Genomic DNA, 24,074 nt, shown 5'->3' with positions numbered 1-24,074 from the left:
TATTTCTTGATTCAGTCTCCTATTTCTTGAAATCCTTCCCTTCCTTCAAAGCACAGCTGAGGTGCTACCTCTTCTAATAATAGCTAACATTCATGTAGAGCTTTAAGATTTGCAAAGCACTCAACATATTTAATCCTCACAACAACCCCGTCAGGGAGATGCTATTTTTATCCCCATTTTGGGGGGCAGGGCAGGACAAGGAGGGCTAAGTGACTTGTTCAGGTTCACACAGCTACTACGTGTCAAGTGTCTGAGGCTGGATTTGAACTCAGGTCCTCCTGAATCCAGGGCCAGTGCTTTATCCACTGTGCTACCTAGCTGCCCCTTTCCCCCCATTTTAAAGAAGAGAAAGCTGAGGCCAAGCAAGGTTAAGTGACTTGCTAGGGAGCCATGGGTAACTCTCTGAGTCAGGATTTGAACTCAAGTCTTCCTCATTCCAAGTCAAACCCCTTTATTGATTACAGCAGAAATTCACCCTTATAGATAAGTTTTTCCCCAAGTTCTACAACCTAGCTCTGCCCTCTCTTTTTGAATTTCCTAAGAACGTTGTATCTCAATTGATTACAGTTTTGTCATTTATATCTATGCCTCATTTTAGTTATTTGTATACTAGATTTTAAGTTCCTTACAAGCTAAGACTAGTCTTCTAAGATTTGGGTATGTATGCCCAAGTGTTTAGCATGCTTCGTACCTAGGGGCATGAGAAATGTTTATTTAACTGAATTGGATCTTGCTTTGAGGTAAACATAGTGTAGGTCAATGATTGAGTAAAATTCTGGTAATATGATCATTGAAAAGCAATGTTACACGGTACAGAGAGTTGTTGTTCATCCTTCAATCTCAATGACATCAGGAGGGTGATATGTTGACTTGTATAGTGAATTGGATTTGTAAGGCAAAGCCATGAAAAGTCATTAGCCCTACTCAGAGAAAGACCTAACCTCATAATCAAGGAGACCTAGATGGAGTTTCACCTCTTATTTTCTGTGTAGCCCTGGGCAAGTCACTTATTCCTAAGTGCCCTCATATGATTCTTTAAGACTGCCGAGAAGGTGATAACCTGCATTGGTAGAGATTTTTCTCACCTGGGAGTTCCATATACCAATGAAATCAGAATTCTTGTCCCTCTTTCTACCACTATGTAATTATTGCCTTTAAAATAATGTTCTTCTGGTTCTTAAAACCAATGCATTTTTTGATACTTGAACATTTAAGCGCACTTTAGCACGGAGTGCATGATGCAAGGATAGAAATAACTTACCAAGGACATGAGGAGAAGCTTCATCTTCCTGTATTAACACATGTCTAGCACCAGGGGGGATATCAAACATCTTAAGGTACCCTTTTGCCCGGTTCAGTAATCAGGAGAACACAAGAGGGAAAGAGAAGGAATAGCTGAGGTTAGTAGCAAACTATATTATTGTTGTTCTGTTGCTTCTACTTGCAGAAAGGAGCACACACAAACCTAAATGCGGTTTGTCACTTCAGCGAACTGATAGGTTTTGTAACATCTGGTATTTGCTTGGGATGAACACTCATTAATAGGGGAAAAAATCAATTAGTGATGAAGGTCAAATTGTCCAGCTCCCTCAATCGAGTCTAGAGAAATGAAGAGCTTTGTTCAAAGTCACACAGGTGGTAGAATTGGGAAGTGAAGCCTGTTTCTCCATCTCCAGATTTCAGCAACTCATTGATGATCCATCAATTGTCGTTACAAACCTATGCATCCCTCCTCTTGTTGTGCTGTCAGTCTGACAACAACCAACAACTTGGGCAAAGGCAGTACGTTTCCCATGTTCTGGAAAGTGACCATTTTCCCCATTAGGCACCCATCTTGTCTTGGCTTCTGTCCCTGACAGACTAACTTCATGGGATTCTTAAGTATCCTCCTATTTATTTGCCATTTAAAAATTGTTCATTGCGACTCCTGGAAGTTAATTTTATTTATTTATTTATTTTTTTGGTGAGGCAATTGGGGTTAAGTGACTTGCCCACCGTCATACGGCTAGTGTCAAGGGTCTGAGGCAGGATTTGAACTCAGGTCCTCCTGAATCCAGGGCCAGTACTCTATCCACTGTGCCACCTACCTTCCCCTGGAAGCTAATTTTCTAATGAATTAGCACTTTTATATCAAGATGGAAACTGTTTGTTTTACTCTAAAGGAAAAGGGAAATTGATTGGTGATTGGCAATTAGGCTTAAATCAGGTCCAGAGGGGAATACAAGTCAACTTCTAGGTTTGGCCAAACTATAAGATTTAGCAATACCAGCAAGTTATGACATTTAGCACAGGGCCTGGGCACAGAATATTAACCTAATAATACAAAAAATTTAATTCCATAAACATGTATTAATTACTATTGTAATTTTAATAATAATTTGTCATTATTAATGAATGCTAGTTGACTAAATGTAAGTACATGAACTCTACTTTCCTAGTCTTCTTATATCTGACTTCTCCCCACTTCCACTATGTACTCTTTGATCCAATGACCCTAGCCTCTTGGCTGTTCAATGAACTAGATATTCCATCTCTCTTTTGTTATTGTTGTCACTGAGTTGTTTTAGTCACACCCAATTCTTTGTTGCCCCCTTTTGATTTGGGGTTTTTTTTGGCAAAGATATGAGAGTAGTTTGCCATTTCCTCCTCAAGCTCATTTTACAGAAGAGGTAACTGAAGTAAACATGGTTAAGTGACTTGCTCAGAGTCATAGTTAATAAATGTCTGAGATGGATTTGAACTCAGGTTTTCATGACTCCCAGTCTAGTACCCTATCTATTGTTCCATTTTTGCCTCTAGGCAACAACTACCTTTATAGCCCATTAGATACAGGCTATGTCCAATATTTATGTTGGTGGTGACAGAAATTTATTTTTCACACTTGATGTCAGAGACTATAGGTTAGGGTGACTGCAGAGAAAATGGTCAAGGTCTATGCCCAAAGGCAAAATGAACCAATCAGTTCTGTCAAATATTCAGTGTAATAAATCAAAGCAATATCCTCTCTCATTTTTTTTTCTACCAGATTGCCTTAGTAGTTTGACTGAATGGACTGACTACTCTGGCGATCCAGTAACAGCAATTTTGTGTAATAAAACATGCAAAATGTACCACCTTTGCCTATATCTTGGATGCTTCTAAGTGCCAAGCTCCAGAAGCCATTACAGCCAACTTCTTTATGCCAGTCACATGGGCCCATCTTGCTGCCATTTCCATTTACCATAACTCACCCAGAACATTTTTAGCTGCCTTTGTTTCAGAAAGAGATACATTGCGAGCTCCTTTGGGCAATGTGAAGGCTCCTCTTGTCTTCCCTTAAATAAAATGTCTTAAGTTAGTGCTTTGGGGAACCATAGTCTTCTTGTTTCATTGACTGTGTTAATTTGCCAATGGCATTTTATCAAGGTAAATAAAATTGATACAAATTTAGTAGTCAATGAAAGTAAGACTATGTATGAATGAAAAATCATGTAGGTGATTTTAAGTTTGGATACTTGCAGATTTCATTTTCCAGTAACTTGAGTTCCTTTTGGCACCTCTTGCTTAAGTGTTTGCCTGTTGGAAGAGGTTGGTTAGTCTATTGAATGACTATGTTGCCAATACCTACTATTTGCTACCCCTGCAAAGCAACCAATGTCAAAGTAACATTTAATTTGATTTGGAATCTCTGGGACTGAAGAGAGCTTTCTCTAAATTCCTTTCACTGGCAAGGTTCATTCTCATGACCTCTGTCTTCTATGCACAGGGTGATATTTATGATGTCTGTAATGTCATTCCTAGCCTATCCAACCTTGATAATAGAATGAGTTATTATGCTTTGAACACTCGGATATTCATGCACTTTGTTGAGAAACAAAACACAGTAAGTCATTCATGCTCAACAAATCTCCTTTAATACTAATGCCTCTGTCCTATTGATGACCTCCAAGTTATCCTGTAAATAATTGTTTGCACATAGTTGTTTGGATGTTGTCTTCCCCCATTAGACTTTAAGAATTTTGAATAGCAGAGAATTTTTGCCTTTATTTGTATCCCCAGTGTTTATTTTTAATTAAAAACAATTTCCCAGTACTTATTAACGCAGTGACTAGCACAAAATAGGCACTTAATAAATGCTTGATTTTTCAGGAAGATTGTTCATAGGATGAACACAACATAAACTCATAATACTATAACTCATAAACTCATAAAAATAACATTATTTTAAATATGGTCTTTAAATTATACTAAAAAATTACACAATAATAATTCTTGATAGCAGTGCTCAAAAATATTGGGGAAGAAAAGGGGCCCAAATCTTTGTACCACAATGAATCCACCTTTATTTCTTCAAAAGGCTATTCTATTGGGGCAGCTAGGTGGCGCAGTGGATAAAGCACTGGCCTTGGATTCAGGAGAACCTGAGTTCAAATCCAATTCAAACACTCGACATTTACTAGCTGTATGACCCTGGGCAAGTCACTTAACCATTATTGCCCTGCAAAACTTTTTTAAAAGGCTATTGTATTGAATAAAGGTAGCACAGAGATAACTTTGGCTTGTGTTGTTGGCCTGTGTAGGAATAAAATAAACTGAAAGAATAAAAGTTGTGTGCAAGTTAAATTTTGAAAGCCTTGTTGCCTTCCATGGAGGTCATTATGGTTACAATATTATTTCAGTTTGAATTTTATCAAGCTAACTTTTCCCCCAGTCTTTCAGAGACAGGGTTAAGAGAGCTTTGGAAGCCATAAGAGGACATGCACGGAAATGTGTTATGTGCTCATGTCTATTCAACACTGACACAAGAATAGAAATATTCAATTCCTGTCCTGGGATCCAAAAGTAGTTATTTAAAAAGGATTTAAAGCTTTGCTTTTGGATTCCTAGAAGACACAGGGATAGAATAAACCTGTTCACCATTAAAATAAAAAGAGCAAAAAGAGCACAAAACACAAAAACCACAATGATTTTAAACCAGATGTTGCATTCCTTGTCAGGACTTTACAAGCTTAATCAAAAATCCCAAAGCAAATGACTAAATAAAGTATTTATATCATCTAAGTATTCTGCTTGCTTGGTTTTTTTTTTTGTTTACAAAGAAGAATTTCAAATATTTATAATAATTTTATCTTCAGATGATTTTTTTCTATGCAAGTGCTGAGGTATGTATGAATTCAGTAAAATAGTTTATAAATGCATACATTTCCTAAAAATATAATTACACTGAAATAACCACATCAATTGATCCTATTATTAATCTACAAAATTACAAACTTAACAACACATATGCATATACCCAACATGCATTCCTGACACACATAAATGAACACATATACATACATGTGGACACACATGAACACATGTACACATATATGCACATATGCCACTTTAGAATTGTACTTATGAGTAGATGGCAGGGGGAGAGGAGGGGATTTGGAAAATATCTAATTTGTAAATAACAATGTACCAGCATTAGCCCACACATACATGAATGCACACAAACACTGATCTTACCAGGCCTCTTGGGAGTTCGGGTAAATGTTCCTTTCACAGTGCGACAATGAGAATTATCTCCTCCACAGACTCCACATTTATCTTCAACCTTATTGGAACCAATCTCTTTATCACAGCCAACTTTCTGCAGAAAAATGACCATAAATGCTGCCAGTTTAGGACTACATTGTTCTAGAGGTGACCCCAACCAGGGTAAGTGAAACATTACAACTGATCTGAAACTTCCCAGAACATCCTGGCTTCTATTTTCCCTTTATGTTTAAAGAAATGTTCATGGACGTTAAAATTGAGCCAATTACATCTTTTCCCTTTCCTGCTCTTCTGGACTAATGTGTCATAAATTGTGGATCAAATTAAGGACATTATCTTTACTAGACCATAACCTCAACAGCAGGACTTTGCATCTCCCTGCTCTTTATTAATTGATACTACTTGTTTCAAATCTGGTCTCAAACACTTGACACTTACTAGCTGTGTGACCCTGGGCAAGTCACTTAACCCTCATTGCCTGCCTATCTATCTATCTATCTATCTATCTATCTATCTATCTATCTATCTATCTATCTATCTATCTATCTATCAATCATCTAATCTATCTGGATATGTGTGCACATATATATGGTATATGTACATGTATGTATATAGGCACACATATATGTATATGTGTGGGTGTGTATGTGTATATTTATATGTGTGAGTGTGCATGCATATGTATATGTATGTATATGTGTGAGTGTGTATGTATATGTGTATGCATATATGTGTATGTGTATGTGTATGCATATGTATGTGTATATTGTTTTTTTGTGGTTTTTTTGTTTTTGTTTTTTTGGTGAGGCAATTGGGGTTAAATGACTTGCCCAGGGTCACACAGCTAGTTAAGTGTTAAGTGTCTGAGGCCGGATTTGAACTCAGGTCCTCCTGACTCCAGGGCCAGTGCTCTATCCACTGCGCCACCTAGCTGCCCCTGTATGTGTATATTGTGAGTGTGCATGTATATGTATATACATATGTATATGTGTATGCATATGTATATTAAAAAATTTATACTACTTGTTTGACACTTAGTATATGAATAAACTGAGGCCCAGAGAGGATAAATGACTTGTCTTTAGTCCCATAGATAATAATAATAACAGCAGTAATAGTAATAAGTGGTAAAATTTCAACAGTGCTTTAAGACTTGCTAAATGCTTAGTGAATATTACTTCTTTGGGCCCTCCCGACTGCCCGTTGTTGTTGTTGCTAAGTCATTTTTCGGTTCTGTCCAACTCTTTGTGACCTAGTTTGGACTTTTCTTGCAAAGACACTGGAGTGTTTGCCATTTCCTTCTCCAGCTCATTTTAGAGATGAGGAAACTGAGGCAAACAGGGTGAAGTGACTTGCCCAGGGTCACACAGCTAGTAAATGTCTGAGGCCAGATTTGAGCTCAGGAAGAGGAGGCCCAGCATTAGTTGCCCCCAAAACTACCCTGTAAAGTGGGTGCTCTTATTATCCCCATTTTATAGATGTGGAAAAGGAGGCACAGGCAGGTTAACTCACTTGCCCACACCTGGGACAGAGTTCTAACTCTGGTCTTTCTGATTCCAAGTTTAGTGGTCTGACTTCTACCGCCATCACCACTGCAGCTACTATGACTATAGTTGCTGTTGTCACATCTTGCTGCCTTTCACAAGAGCAATGAGGGACACAACTTGACTGAGGTACAGAAATAGAAGATGGTCTTCCTGAAACATGCCATTATCATATTCTTCAAGGGTCGCTTAGTTGTTGTCCTTTGTTCTCAAAGAGGACCAATGGGACGTCACCCTGTTGGGGTCAAAGTACAATGTGTCTGACTATGGTTGAGCTTGGAATGCCCTGCCACAGGTCAGGTTGAACATTTGGAGTGGAGGGTTAAGGAATTACCTAAAGAACTCATCCTGACACACCTCTGTCACTACTCCCAAAGATGATATAACGGAAAATTTGGAGAATAAGAGATAATACATAAAGATCAGTTGGGAATCACTTTGGACTTACCACACACTCTCCTCGCACACATATGCTATATGGGTCCTTGTAAGAACAACGGGTTCCATCATGTACCAGCTGTTTCATATAAGCAACATCTCCTGTCTCCTTGGATTGGCAATAGAGGTGGCATCGTTTGTTGGCTGCAGAGGGTGGAAAAGAATGTTAACTCTTTACATTGAATGGACTGGTTTTAACAGCACTGTTGGTTTTATGTTTAAAGTAGAAAGTTTCAACAAAGTCACTGAAGTCAAAAGGGATGCTGTATAAATACATAAAAACCAGCAATGCACAGGAGACAAATTGATATTTTAGGCATTTTAAATGTAGATTAGAATTCTTCAGGCACCTGTACCTGACAAAGATTTTGAGGGATATTCCAGCTGACTTTTACTGATACTACAGAGCTGAGGAAAAAGCCATTTCTTTGGTGTGTGAGAATCACTGAACATACTATGTAGGTTCTCATGTGATCTTAATAAATGATATCTTTTTTTTTTTTGGTGGGGCAATGAGGGTTATGTGACTTGACCAGGGTCACACAGCTAGTAAGTGTCAAGTGTCTGAGTCTGGATTTGAACTTAGGTCCTCCTGAATCCAGGGCTGGTGCTTTATCCACTGCACCACCTAGCTTCCCCCAAGTGATGTCTAACAGTAGAAGTTTTACCTCTTTTAAAATAAACACTGAGGTAGGCTACACTATATTATAATCTCATGGTTATTTTCTTTGATTTGCTCTTAATAAAAATAGCTAGCATATATATGCACATCTATATTTATGTATATATTTATGTCAGTTGGGCTTTAAGGTTTGAAAAATGCTTTACGAGTGTCATCACATTTGATTATCATAACAGCTATTGCTAATATTCCCATTTTGCAGGTGAGGAAACTGAGACAGAAAAATTAAGTGATTTGCTCAGGATCTCAAATCAAGTATTTCAGTCAAGATTTCAATTCAAAGTCTTCCTGCCTCCAAGGGTATTACATCACCTGCCTTCCTCTCAAATGGAAATAACAGTTTGGACAGAAATGTGATTCATTTATCAGTACATTAAAAACTCTATGAATAGAGATGAAATGGGAAAGTGAATTTTAAAGTGCTTTTAAGTCCTGGAACATTACATTCACAGATAGGATGCTGAGAATCTGATCTTTCTAGTTCTCAAGGTACCAGAGAAGTGCTATGTTTTCTCAAATTAGCCAGAGTAGAAATTCAAAACACTGAAAAATAAACTGCCTCAGAGTAGATGAACTGAACTGTGATCAGGCAAACAGCCTCCCAGTTGATGGCCTGGTTTCTCTTTTCAGAGTTTTGTAAATGACAGGTAGTGTACTGCCTGATGCCTCTATTAGGGGCTTATATACTTGTTCTTTTCAATGACCTACTTCTCTTGGAGCTTTGTAATTCCCGCAGTCCAAAATGTCAGCTTTCTTCAGAAAAATATTATCTGAGAAGTAGGTTTACTTGGTTGGGACAGAATTACTTGTTGATTTTCCTCTAGCTTCCCTAAATTCATGGTTCCAAAGGAAATTGGGGTTCATCCTCAGATATAGAGGGGTACTTGGGAAGGCTGTGACTTTATCTCGTAACCACAGGGAAGCTGAGGAGCAGGATGACCAAGGAGAAGGTAATTTTTGTCACTCTTGTCCATGTACCCTGGCAGAACTGGAAATACTAGTGGAAATACTCAGAATTCCCTTCCTTCAAACCAAAAGGCTGAGCTGGGTACTGCATGACCATTTCTATCCTTCTGCCAGGGAAGCAGCCAGAAGAGGCAGCATCTCTTCTCGTCCATCTTTAGGAACAGATGATAGAGACAAGAAGGTGCAGAGATCTAGAATTCAGCAGGACTGGCTTGCAATATTTCATCCTATTCATAAGCATTTATAGAATAAGAGTATGGTAGGGTACCTTCTTTCACTCTCCCCTCCCCTCCCCTCCCCTCCCCTCCCCCCCCCTCCCCTCCCTCCCCTCTCCCCTCCCCTCCCCTCCCCTCCCTCCCTCCCTTCCCTCCCTCCCTCCCCTCCCCTCCCCTCCCCTTCCCTTCCCTCCCCTTCCTTCCCTTCCCTTCCCTTCCTTCCCTTCCCCTTCCCTTCCCTTCCTTCCCTTCCCTTCCCTTCATAGATCATAGTCCTAAAGGGAGGGCAGAGGTAGACACTGGAGTATAGAGCAACCCCATATTTTTACTTATGAGAGGGTTTACATCATTGGTATAGAGGTTTTCTATAAGTAGAGGCATCAATTTGGATTTGAACCCAGGGTCCTCTGACTCCACTGACCTCTTTCACTGCTTGCCAAGGTATATAAATATACTTACATGTTTTTACTGAATAAGAGAATCTCTGAATGTCCATTCATTAAATACTCTGTGTTTCACAAAGTTGTGTATGTGTGTGTGTGTGTATCAATTATCTATGATCCAAAATGCTTGAGAGTTATTGTTTAAGAAGAGAGTCCAGTTTAGCCTCTGAATGTTGCTTAGCACCTCTTGTCCCATTTCCTATTCCACAGCATAAGAGGCAGCTATGACTTATTAGCCTCAGCTTGTCCTCTCATGGAAAACTCTGGAGATGTTTCTGACCAGCACCTACCTGCTGTGTCACCAAGTCAAATTCAAAAAGCCCAACAGACCTTGAACTTCATTCCAAGAGTCATTGGAAGACCCAAACACAAGCGTATCCTACTCACATCAGCATGCTCGAAGGGCAGCCAGTGGTGTTTGCTGTTCTGATATTCAAAGTGGAGTTCCGTTGCTGGCACTGCTGGGCTCTAAAAGTCCTCAAAGAGCTTGGAGCCACTCTTCCAGTGTTGCAAAGCTGGTATTCAAAATTAACACCAGGGCAATCCTGACCACCATTGATTGGCCTAAAGAAAATATGATTTGTATAAAGGTTTCCTGGCTCTTGGTTCATTATGGTAAGAGCACAATGCCAGAGGCTTTGGGCTGTCAGCTTCAAGAGACTGGGGTCAGACTTTCTAGTTAAAACACCTTTCCTACCACCCAGGAAAAGACAGCATACATGAGCGAAATGATGAAAGTTGAGAATCATACGTTTTGATAACATGGGCACAAAGAGGAAGAAAAAAACAAACAAAAATGAACATTTACGCCCAGAAAAGGGATTCCTGCCCCCAACATATACAGCTGGTATCCCTACTAAAGGAAGTGTTGATCAGATTTTATCCTGAGAAAGCAAGAGGTCTCATTGGCAATTGGCACCCACCTAGAGAGGGGCAGAAAACCCAACATTATCAGCAAATTCATGCCTGCTGGCAGAGACTGGAGATGATTGCTAGTCCTAGAAATCCCATCCAAAAAAGGACCTTCTTAATTTTGCTCAAGTCAAAGAAAGATAAGATTTATTTATTTATTTATTTAATAAATACTTTTGGAAAAATGTCTTTTCATTTCTGGCCAAGATGCAGCTCTAAAGAACAGAGATGAAGAAGGGTGATTCTATAGGCAAGCCCATCTCCTCATTTCCTCCAGTTCCAGCACAGAAAGTCATCAAGGAGTAAGATGGGGCAGCACAAGCAAGATGAGGGACTGACAGTTGTCCTAAGCCTTTCTAAAACTCTGGGGTTGCAGGTATACTTTAAAGAAACAGGACTGGGAGAGCCACAACTAATGAAAGTGATGTAGAAAATAGAAAGAAGTGAAGGAGAGAGGAAAAGAGAAGACAGAGCACAAGAGACCTCTGTGAAGGAGGGGGATGGCTTTAGTTCCTGTCCTTAAGATTGAAGTAGTCACAGAAAGCCCAGCATCTAATCTTGAGGTGATAAGGTGTATAATCATAAGGCTATAGGTGTGATGTGGAAAAGGTGTCAATCAGATTTCTGGGCCATGTGACCAACAAGATGGAGGACTGGAGGCTTTCTCTAATCCTCATGACCATGCAAACTTCTCCAAAAAGAATCATGCATAAGAGGCAAAAACAATCCCAGACATTTCAACAGTGTAAATCACCAAGAACTCCAATGAGGTAACAAGCAAATCAACTAACAGAAGAGGCGAATCCCTAACAAGACCACTCAATACCCCTTCCCTCAACAGCCCCTGTGCCCTGGTAGGGTAGTTAAAACCTCCATATGCTTTCGACAGAACTCAACTCTGCTCCTCTGCCCCTGTACACACACATGCACGTGTGTGTACAGGACAAGGCAGCCCACGGTCCTGAGGCAATGGTCAGTCAGAGAACTAGGGGACACATAGAACTTGGACAGGGCCCTTGCTGGAGTGGGGGACTTCACCAGACTTGAATGAAAGGAGAGTGGTATCCAATTCAGACAGTTCTGTTTCCTCAAAAATCTTTTGGGGTAGAGAGTAAGACTGGTGCAAAGTTATTTTCCAGGGTGAGAAAAGGATGTTAGCTTTAAGGTCCTGCCCTCAGGGAAATAGTCATTAAAGGAGAAGGAATCAGATATTGAGTGATAAAGGGAATCCAAAGAAAAAAGGAGGAAGAATACTCACCTTGAATGCAACCCAATAAACCAATAGGGAAGCTATTAATAAGAGAAGGGAATATGGCCTCCCGGTCATCTAAACAAATCCAAATATCTCTCCCAATAAATATTTCAAGACAAAGAAAAATGAGTCAACACCCAGTGAAACAGAGGACCCTGTGGATTCCCAGGAGAGTGTGGCGCTACATCAGGATGTTTTCAAATGGTGAATTGTGAGGGCAAAATTCGTGGCCTGCCCAGCAAAAACTGGCAGAATAGAAAAATTGAATCCATCATGGCAAATTGCGCCAAAGAAATAAAAGAAAGGATAAAACTTTGGGCATGCAAATAAATACACAGAAGTGAAGAACAATCTGGAAGAGAAGCAAAAAGAAACATTAAATGAAAATACTGATTGATCATGAAGACAGGATCCATAGAGACAACTGAAGGATTATATGTCTCCTGGAATATTACAAGTCATAAAATATGAATGTTATAATGCAAAGAGATAGAATACTTCTGAACATGGAAAGCAAAATGACAATTAAAGAGTCCACAAACTACCTCCAGAAAAAAAAAATAAGAACAACAACAACAACAACAAACAAGCCTGGACTGCCAACTCCGGGACACAGGGTGGTTAAATTGAACAATTCCAAGGCCAAACAAATTCTGCAAACAAAGAGAAGACCCTTTAAATAACAAAGGAGAGGAAATTCATTTAACATAAAACTATTGTACATCTATCAGAAACTGCAAAAAATAATGGAATAATGTGTTCCAAAGAGCAAAGGAGCTCAAAATACAATCTAAGATGACAATTGCAAATTTGAACCTCATCATCATGGAAAAAAAAAGACTATTGGATAAGAGAGAAGTAGGTGAAGCATTGCCAGACAGGAGCAGATTATTTGTTTTGCAAACACTCCAGACAACAGAAATATAAGAAAGGAAGAAAGAAATCTAGCAACCAAGGAAGCCATGAGTAACAAAAACAAAATTTTTAAAAACCCACAGGAAAAAAGAGGACAAAAAATAGAAAATCTGTTCATTCTTTATGGTGTGTGAAGGCTTTCATTTAATTAAAGAGACAGCTCTCAATTAGATGGCATTTGTCATGGTAGCCTTTAAATGACAGTAATTTAGAGAGCTCAAGACAGTCTACTCTAGGAGCCCCAAAGAAGAAAATAACCTGGCCCATGGGAGAAATAATTTCGAAAGAGGAAGGAGGGATTTTCTCCTTTCATCCCCCTTCTTTCCACTGGTCAAAGCATCTAACAATGGAGCTACTCTCCAAAGAGAAATACCTGTCTGGCATTTAGACACAAATACTCTTCACAGACATTGATACAGAGAGGCAGTGACTTGGGACCAGAAGCAGTTAGAGGAGTGAGATATCTGGCAGAAGAAAAAATACGGCTGGCTATAGATAGCCCTGGCAACCAAGCTTTTAACTGTAGAGAGGAGCAGACTCTGGGATACCAGGTGTGCAATCCATCCAGAAGAGACGAAGCAAGAATGGTGGAGCTTTGTGAGACCTCCATGGGAAAGAAAGGACATCTAGGTCAGGCAGTACCTGAGAAGAGTAACCTTGGCCACATGTGTTAATTGCCTGTCATTACCATTACATTCCATGCTCACTCCTCCCACAAATGCTGCATACATTAGGAGAATGCAGCACAGACTTAGGGGGGAAATGTTTTAGAGTTACTGTTCTCTTGAATTATGATATTTGAATAGCAGACCCACAAACTCTACCCTGGAGCCTGGGAGAAGCAGCCAGACTCTGGGGACAACACCTGGGAGTAAAAGTTTCAAGTCAGAGCGGGTCAACCATAGGGAATGCTACCCATGTTGAGGTTATTTCTTCCTACCTCAAATTTAGACAAGTTTATTGGAAATTTTTATGGATTTGCACTTCTTACTCATGAAATGGATAAGGAGGGAATTGCCCAAAATTTCTAGTGGGATTGGCTGCTCCTTAGAAATGGCTCTGAGGTTAGGGTTCAAGTCCACCACGTCAAACAGCCTGCTGATAACCAGTTACATGAGCACCATAAAATCCATTCTCACTCACATTGGGTTGTTGCACTGGCGTGTCCTGAAGCGAACACCCGTCCCACACGTACGAGAACATGAACCAAATTTGGTCCAGGACCCCCAGTTTCCATCCTGCTTCTCTTGATTGGCATTCTTCCACATGCAGTGACCCTTGTAGCACCACTTGAGAAAAAGCAGGACATGAACTAGATTATGAACCTAATAAATGGTGATGAATTAATAACTTGAAAATAATTCACCTACTGAAATGGAATATCATTCATATCAATCAAACAACAGTCATTTAAGTGCCCACTCTATGCCAATGCTGGAGATAGAAGAACAAAAGTAAAATAATTCCTGCCATCAAGGAGTTTATGTTCCAATAGAGAGACAACATCCATGCATATTTGTTGTTGCTGAGTAATTTTTCAGTCACGTCCAACTCTTTGTGACCCTATTTGGGGTTTTCTTGGCATGGATACTGGATGGTTTGCCATTTCCTTCTCTAGTTCATTTCACAGATGAGGAAACTGAAGCAAAAGGATTAATTGACTTTCCCAGAGTCACACAACTAATAAGGGTCTGAGGCCAGATATGAACTCAGGAAGATGAGTCTTCCTGACTCCAGTCCTGGCCCTCTATCTACTGTGTCACCTAGCTGCCCCATGCACATATATAGGTTGACACAAAACATACACAGAGAAAAGTCCAGGTGACCACAGTGGGAAAGGCTCTAGCACCTGGGAAAAGGCTTATCCAGAAGGTATCACTAGACATGAGTCCTTGCAGAAACCAGGCATCTGAAGATATATTGATGAGGAGGGAGTGAATTCCAGGCATGGGGCACAGCCAGTACAGACATCGAGATGGGTGATGGAATGGCAGATATGAAGAAGAATAAAGGAATAAAGTCAAACTGGCTGAACCAAGGAGTGCAAAGAGAGACAAAAATTAATCTGCAGAGCTAGGCTGAGGCCAGGTTGCAAAGAAGTTTAAATACCAAATGGAATTTCATATTTAATCCCAAAGATAAAAGAGAACCCCTGACATTTAATAAGGGGTAGCGGGAGAACAGCATGGTTAGAATTGTGCTTTAGGACAACCTCTTTGGGAGTAGTTTGTAATGGTGGCAATTTGTCTTCTATGTGTCCTTATGTAGGGGGACAGTATGACAATGTATTCGAGAGCTGGACTTCTAGTTCTTCCTAGAACTAGGTTCAAGTCCTACTTTGACACATTGGCTGTATAGTATATGGTATAATAAATAGTGTGTTGTCTTTGTTGTTGTTGTTGTTGTTGTCCTTTGTTTTCAAACAGGACCAAAAATGACATCCCTATGTTGGGGTCAAGGTACAATGTGTCCCACTGTGGCTTGTCAGACTAATATGAGCTCAGGTTCTACCATGGCTGGGCGCAAATAGAACATTTGAAGCAGAGATGTCTCTAGATTTATGCATCTCATGTTTCTTTTGAGCTACTGCAATTCTGCTTTGCTCACAGAGCACAGCACTTTCTTGGATATGGGGCACGCCATGCTAGATGGTCTTGCGCCACTGTCTCCCATGTCTCACAATCGATTCCAAAGTTCTTTAAAGAGACCTTAAGAGTGACTTTGTATACATTGTATATATACCTATACACATATATTCTCTCTCCCAATAGAATATAAATGCCTGGAATGTAATGGACCCTTAGCAAATAATCATTGACTTATTGATTGATTGATAAAAGCCCTCTGTTCTCTACTTCTCAGTTAAAGGAAATATTTAAACTTTTCCCCACACATAATATACAAACCTGAAATTTGCATTGTAGAAAAAGGAAATTTAGATTTAGCTTTTATTGCTATTTCCCTAACTATATTATCATAAACATGAAAAAGCAAAGCAGAATGAATGGATTTTAAAATAAAATTACCTACATAGTAAGAACAAAGCATTAATATGAGAGAATTTATTATTTATAACTTTCTATAGTGGGAAGAGTTTCCAGAGAATGACCAGAGCCCAACTCTACCAGTTGCTGAGTCTACACAAAAGCAGAAGGAGCTTATTTATCATGAACAGCAAGAATGCAGGGGTTACCCAGGGCACTTGAATGAAGGATGCTCCAATTCCACCCTCTCTCATATATATCATCAACTACAGTCTTGGAGGTCCTCCAAAGACAAGAGTTATACCCTTTAAAATAATAGTAGCAGTGGCATGTATTGATTTACATAACAACAATAATAAATTATATCAGTATAGACCTTCATTTTCAGAACTCTTTCTCACACACTCTCTATCTCTTTTGAGTCTTAACCTTATAAGGAAGGTAAAAAGACTAAGACTTGAAAAGATTAAATAAACTGTCATCATGGGTAAGAATTAGCAAGTATTTAGCAAGTGCCAAGTACTGTGCTAGGTACTAGGAGATGGGATATAGATTTATGTATTCTAGATAATAACTTATAAATTAGATATTACTATAATTAATAAACAGTAAATTTAAGAATAATGAACAATTATATAATTTATAGGCTGTAATAATATAACATATTAATACATTAAACATATATTAAATAATATATCATAATATATCATATACATACACATGAATAAGTATATAGAAAATATATTTATATTAATTTGTGGGAATGGGGGAAAGTATAACTAAGCAACTCATAAAAGGTCTCATGTAGGAGGTGACATTTGACATGAACTCCAAAGAGGTCAAAGTGACAAGGGAATACATTCCAGGCATGTGGCACAGCCTGTGAGAAGGCATGAGGGTCTTTGAAATGGAATGTCATATGTGAGGCATTCCTGGACCAAGAATACAACAAGGGAAGTAATTTATCCTAAGGCTTGAGAGGTAGGTTGGGGCAAGGTTGTGAAGTGTTATAAATGCCAAAAAGAGGAATCTGTAATAGATGCTAGAGGTATCAGGGAGCCACTGGGGTTTATTGAGAGGGAGAGTGAACTTGTGTTCCACGAATACCATTTTGACAACTGGGTGGAGCTATAAGTAAAGCAGTTTGGGTAAAGTTAAGAAAGGTATGAACAAAGTACTTAAGCAAGGGCAAAGTCATCAGGAAAAAGCTTCTTAGTTAATCTATATTATTATTTTAATGGGGCAGTTAGGTGGTACAGTGGATAGAGTGCAAAGCTGGAGTCATGCAGGTTCCTCTTTGTGAGTTCAAATCTGGCCCCAGACACTCACTAGCTGTGTGACCCTGAGCATGTCACTTAACCCTGTTTGCCTTAGTTTTCTCATCTGTAAAATGAACTGGAGAAGGAAATGGCAAATCACTCCAGAATCTTTGCTAAGAAAACCTTAAATAGGTCATGAAGAGGTGGACATGACTGAAAAATGACTCAAAGTCATTTTATTACTAATGTAGCTGAGGTTTGTCAATTGGAGATCTTGAAATAGTTTTTTGTTTGGTTGTGTGTGTTTTTATATTACCCAGTGTCATCTGTCCATTCATCAGAGCTGCCTTAGTCTGACCTACATCCCTTTCAGGTTTAAGGCACTCTGAGCTCCTTTCCCAGCAAAGCAAGTTCTTCCATTGTATGGGGTCACAAAACATCAGATCTAAGAACCTTTCAAAAGAAAGAGCCCAGAAAGCAAGTGCCATTTCACCAAGAGAGTGCAAGCTGTATCTAGAGAGCTAGTGCTTTGAATTTTAACTCAAGGTCTAACTATGGTGAAGTCTGAAACAACAGTGTTTAGTCAGACTTGCCAATACAGAAGGGGAAAAAACCAGATATGTTTTCTATAACTTGTCACTCCCCATTATACAAACACACACCAGCACATTTTAAAGCTAAACTTTGAATGAGATATACTCACTTTCCCAGGGGCACACTCAGTACCATCAAGTGGGGGTCCTTTCTTAGTCTTACAAAAGTAGGGATTATCAGGATGGCTACACCATAGCTGTTTACATGGGTCAAAGGTTCGGAACTGAAAAACAGAGTAAGATGCTTAAGTGACACTGTAGGTAATATAAGATTCAACAGTAGTACATTTCATATCTACCTCACTCCAGGTTTCTTGTTTATATCTCGTTTTGGTTCATTAGAAAAAATTGCAGTATACTTTACATAGAATGATGACTTATGAAATTCCCAAACAGATAATAGCTTCAGTTTATTTAAAATATCCTATTAATGAATTGCTAAATAAATAGCCAATTAATAAATTTCTAATCTTTTGGTTACTCAACTGATCATGCTTAAATGCTTCCTCTACTAATTTGAAGGAAACATATTACACCTCTCTAGGCCTCAGTTTCCTCATCTGTAAAATTAGGAGCCTGCCTTCAAGGTCCTTTCCATCTTTAAATCTGTAACCCTACATCATTACCTTTAATATAGTTAAATTTATATTGTTGAAATCCAGGGAGAAGATAGTGAATATCATGCAACTTTTAGGTAAGACAAAACTTTGATCAAAATTATTCCATTGAGTCTCTATAAATATGAACTAAGTTAATAATTATAGAAGCAATGATCATGTGCCATTTTAATTCAGTTGAATGAAATCAAAAAGGACCATTACATTTGAAAGGTATATAGGGAATTCTTAGGTGAGGAAGTTATTTCCACCATATTTTCCTAACATGCAATTTGGTATTTATCAACATATATATATACATATGTACATGTATAGTACATATGTACACATGGACTATATCTACATATGTACATATATATACAAATACAGGTTTTTGTGGATGATAGGTAGACAGAAAGATAGATAAATAGATAGATAACTAGATGGATGGATGGATAGATGAATGGATAGACAGAGATGGTAGATAGTGATACAGAAAGACCGAGAGATGGTAAATATAGATAGATAGATAGATAGATAGATAGATAGATAGATAGATAGATAGATAGATAGATGGATATTTAAATCTATTATAAAGATGTCTATTTATACAGGGTGTCCAAAAATTCTTAGTGCAGTTTCAAGCTTTAAATACCTTAAAGTTTCTCCAGTCTCTCCTCTCTCCAATCCATCTACCTCACAAGTACCAAAACAATCTTTCTAAAGCATATGTCTGACCTCCCCTCCTCAAAAATCTTCAGTGGCTCCCAATTGCCTCTAGGATTAAAATACAAATTTTAAGCTTGAAGAGTTTAAAACTGAATTGGGATTTCTGAGACACCCTGTATAGTGTTCCATCATTCACAAAGGACTTTTGTCACAGTCATCCTAAGAGATGGTAAAAATATTACTTGTAGATGAGGAAAGTAAGGCTTGGAGAAAAAAAAAGTTAATTTCCAATTCTCATGTATGGAAAATATCAGAACTGGGGCTGAAACCCAAGTCTTCTCATTCTAAATCTAGTGCCTTTTCTAGTATGCTAGATTTATAAGTAGATAATATACATACATGTATATGTGTGTGCATATTATCTACTTATTAATCTGGATACTAGAAAGAGCACTAGATTTAGAGTGAGAACACAGGTTCTATAATACAATACAATAGATATAAGTGCAAATATCTCTATATTCATGCAGATACATATATATGCATGTGCATATACACATATACATGTATGTATATAGAGACATGTAAATTCGTATCTCTATCATCTATTTATCTAAATCACCTTTCCCCAATTCTATAGATAATCTCCAGATTGACCCACATTGATTAACTATAGCATCAAGCCTTGAGATAGCTCTCCTGCCCTCACTACGTTTCTCCTTACTGGCAAAAATTCTTTCCCTGACAACACTGACACAAAGTCAGGTGGAATACTTTAAATTGTGTGTAGTAAGACAATATAATTGTTTATTATAAGGCAAAGGAACTTACCTACCTCTAATTTAAATGTAAAAACAAAGATAGATTTTAAGGGAATCTATGGGAAATCATTAGATTATTCTCTTTTCTTGTAGGTCTCTTAATCCCTGCTCTTAAATTTGAAGAAAAGCAATAACCAAAACTAGACTTCCTCATGGAGGCTTCTGGGTGACAGGGAATCCAGGTTTTTTTTTTTTCTTTGGAACTGAGCCCAGTCACCTCCTGTCATAGGATAATTCAATTCACATGATGTACATTCAACACAACTCATCTAATCAGAATTAGGTACACAGATTTTATCACTGACATTTTAGTAGTACTTTGGGTGACTTACTGCAGTACACATTTTGTATCCAACACCAAAATCAAAACGGCATTGTTCATCCATAGAATAATTGATTCCTGGCAGTTCTGGGAGTTTGGGCCAGTCATGTTCAAACGGGTCATCAAGAAGACAGTCATAGGAACTGTGAGAAAGCAAATAGTGGATACATTTAAGTTCTTGAACATGTTTCTATGAAGATAATAACCATAATGAAAAGAGGGAGAGAGGGAGATGTAGGAGGAGTAAGGGGGAAAATGCAGAGAAGAAAGAAGGAAGAGCTTGAGTTCATGTGGACATCTTCCTCAAGAGGCATTTTAATTCTACTCTTGTATCATAATGTATCATAGGCTCCCTCTACATATAAATCACTTTTGGTTGCATTCAATAAATTAAAAGGTATGTAGCTAATGTCAGCTTTTACTGCTGTTTGGCACAGTTACACCTGCTGGTTCCAAAAGTATTTCTGTCCATTTTCTGATTTCTTATTATGTGTTCTAGGAAGATGTTGTCAATTTGCTTCCTCCTTTTTACTAGAACATATTCATCTTTCCATCGCTGCCTTAGGATGATAAGCCCTGTGTTTCACTAACATTGTATGGATTTTTGTTAGTATACTTTCCAAATCTGTTAAGGACCATTTTACACATCTGGAATTGTATGTTAAGATTAGCATTGCATAGGCATTGATCGTTTCAACATATTCTTGCTACTGAGTTTTGATTTCAAGAGAACAGCAAATCTTTGGACATATCCAGTCACAGCTTTCTTGGTATCTTGTCTGAAAAAGTACAAGATATCTGTTCAATGTCTTTACCCATTGCTTCAATTTGACATCCGGATTCAATCTCATAATCTTCTGTCTCTATCTTTCCTTGCTATACACGGAGAATTTTACACTTATCTGGTCCAAATGATATTTTGCTATCATGAAGGCAAAATTCCATGAAGAGGAAAATATTTTAATGTTATCCTTAAGAATCTTGGATTTGGGGGGCAGCTAGATGGCGCAGTGGATAGAGCACTGGCTCTGGAGTCAGGAGGACCTGAGTTCAAATCCGTCCTCAGACACTTGACACTTACTGGCTGTGTGACCCTTGGCAAGTCACTTAATCCCAATTGCCTCACCAAAAAAAAAAAAAAAGAAAGAAAGAAAAAATGTAATTGGAAAGTTTGTGCATTCCAACAGCAAGCAGAAGAATCTTGGACTCACTGAAGAGTGAAGATTATGCATGGAAATGACAGAAAATGCACAACACACATCCCTAGAGACTGAAGAAATTTATCACTGACCGAATATGCGAGACAAAGTGTGGCCTGGTGGACAGTGTTGTAGATCAGGTCTTTGACTTTCAACAACTAATCAATGACCAATCCTTGCCCTACAGACACAGACTTCAAAATACCCTTCAGGATCAAACAATTAAATTGTACGATAACTAAACCATTATCACAGACAGAACTATTGCCCACAAAAACACCAATGCAACACTGATTTATAAAAATTCAAGAACACCATTTGGATAGATGTAGCCATATAACAATATTCATTACTTCCAAGCTGCACAAAATGATAAAGCTTTCAAAGTTATAGACACCAAAGAGAGAAATTAAAATAATATGGGAGGAAGATGAGGCCCATATTATTCTTTTTCGTCCTGTCTGATACTGAAGTTGTCCCAAAGGTACTTTTGGTAAACTTAAAGAAAATGAATTTACAACCCAGTAATTGTATTAGATTTTTTAAAGCAAGTATTTTACCTGTTCATTCAATAGTATAATTAAACATTAAATGTTATTTATTATTATGTTAATAAAGGTAAACTGTTTTAAATTCTAAATTAATCATTATATTTATAAACAAATTATATTAATTTAAGTGTCAAACAAAATATTAAATAAAATTATATAAATGTAACACATTTATTTATTATAGTCTAATATTAATAAGTTTACATTGATTGACATAATATAATATTTTATATATTAATATATAATGCTAAATATATTAATATATTTTCTTTGGTTATAATAGTAAAGTATAATAATAAGCATTTATATAGTACTTCAAAATTTACAAGGCACTTTACAAGTATTATCTCATTTTATCGTCACAAGAACCCCAAGTAGTAGGTACTGTTATAACCCCCATTTTACAGATAAGGAAACTGAAGCAGAGGTAAGTGACTTTTCTAGAGCTACAAGCTAGTAACTCTCTGAGGGCGGATTCAAACTCAGGTCTTCCTGACTCTAGGTCCAGCACTCTGTGCAATATGGTGCCACCTAGAAGATACCTAGCAGGATAGTGATTAGAATAAGCACCATTTCTATCTTAATTCTCTCAAAAAAGGTGAGAAAAGTGAGATGAGTGACAATACAGATAATAAAAACAGCTCATATTTATATAGCACTTTTATGATTACAGAGATTTTTCCCTATAACCACATTGAGAGTTGCCTAGTGTAAATAGCATGATCATCACTTTATAAATGACAAAGTTGAGGCTCAGAAATTTTTATGAACTTGGGCGTGCTCATATTCATAGTAAGTATTAGATCTGGGTCATAAATTTAAACCTGACCCTCTTCGTATTAGGCCCTATTTAGCAGTAGGAAAAGCTAGGTAGCACAGTGGATAGAACACTGGCCCAGAAGTCAGTAGGACCTGAGTTCAAATCTCCCCTCAGACACTTACTAGCTGTGTGACCCTGGGCAAGTCACATAACTCCAATGGCCTTAAACATCTGGGGCAATCTCCAGTCATCCTGATATGTATCTTGCCACTGGACCCAGATGGCTCTGGAGGAGAGAGTGAGGTTTGTGACTTTCCACAGCCCTGCCTCACTTAAATCCAATTCAGTGCAAATCATGACATCACCCCAATGTCATGGTCCTCTTCAAGAACAAAGGAAAAATAACAACAATCAGCACTAACTCACATTCTTTGGAACTTAAGTCATCTAAAAAACAACATTAAGCTCTCTAACATTCTTCATCTCAAATCAGTATAACTGGAGAATTTAAATTCCAGAAATTTTCACCATCACCTTTTGGGTCCTTGCGTTCTTGTATCTCACAATGAACAAGATGAAGAAACTGAGGCCAAAGGCAATTAAGTGACTTGATCACAGCAGCACAGACAATATGAAGCAGGGTTGAGATTTAATCCTAGATTCTGGGACTCCAGACCAGCATATATATATATATATATATATATATATATATATATATATATATATTTAACAACCAGCTTGTTGAACACACTTTCACATTTAATCTACATTATTAATTTTTCTTCATCACTTTCTTAAGTCTAGATAGTAAGTGAAATAATAAATCAATTTCTGATTCATAACTCTTGCTTATTTTGGAGGTGCAAATGTTCACACTGCAAATTTCATAATGGCTACCTGGTAGTATCTGACATTAGTCTTCCCTTTTGACTTCTCAGAATTCTTTATAAAGCCCTTGCAATCTCAGTCTCAATCTCTCTCTCCTCTCTCCATATATGTGCGTATACACACATATACATATATGTACATGCACATGTATATGTATGTATACATAAACATATATGTATAATGTATATGTTTAATATAAATGCTAACTTTTATTATTATTTTAAATTCTCAACATGGAGCCATTTTTCATATGCTTCTTTTGAGAAATGTTTGCTTTCTATCCTTTGAGCGAACAATAACTTTTTTCTTGATATTGTTCTTCTTTGATTTTACTTATTCCATCAATCTCTTGCCTTACTTTTGTAGCTTATATTTCTATAACTATATTAAAAATAGTGGTGACAATGAGTACCTTTGCCTTGACTGTAATCTTATTGATACGATGTCTAGTGTTTCTCCATTAAATATGATATTGTTTGTTGTTCAATTATTTTGATCATGACCAATTCTTTGTGAGCCCATTTGGGGTTTTATTGACAAAG

General features: G+C 37.8%; 1 protein-coding gene across 1 annotated transcript in view; it reads right to left on the bottom strand.

The window, feature by feature from the left end:
- The window catches only part of ADAMTS3 (ADAM metallopeptidase with thrombospondin type 1 motif 3), a 295,940-nt gene that overhangs the window by 31,035 nt on the left and 240,831 nt on the right, over positions 1 to 24,074 (bottom strand). The window contains 8 exon segments of the mRNA XM_043969646.1: positions 1,262 to 1,342; positions 5,494 to 5,617; positions 7,516 to 7,649; positions 10,195 to 10,254; positions 10,257 to 10,375; positions 14,034 to 14,179; positions 17,837 to 17,950; positions 20,145 to 20,277. Coding sequence (XP_043825581.1) covers positions 1,262 to 1,342; positions 5,494 to 5,617; positions 7,516 to 7,649; positions 10,195 to 10,254; positions 10,257 to 10,375; positions 14,034 to 14,179; positions 17,837 to 17,950; positions 20,145 to 20,277 — 911 coding nt within the window.

The sequence above is a fragment of the Dromiciops gliroides genome, chromosome 6, assembly GCF_019393635.1.
Source record: "Dromiciops gliroides isolate mDroGli1 chromosome 6, mDroGli1.pri, whole genome shotgun sequence".
NCBI lineage: Eukaryota > Metazoa > Chordata > Mammalia > Microbiotheria > Microbiotheriidae > Dromiciops > Dromiciops gliroides.
This window is presented reverse-complemented; position numbering and strand designations above follow the sequence as displayed.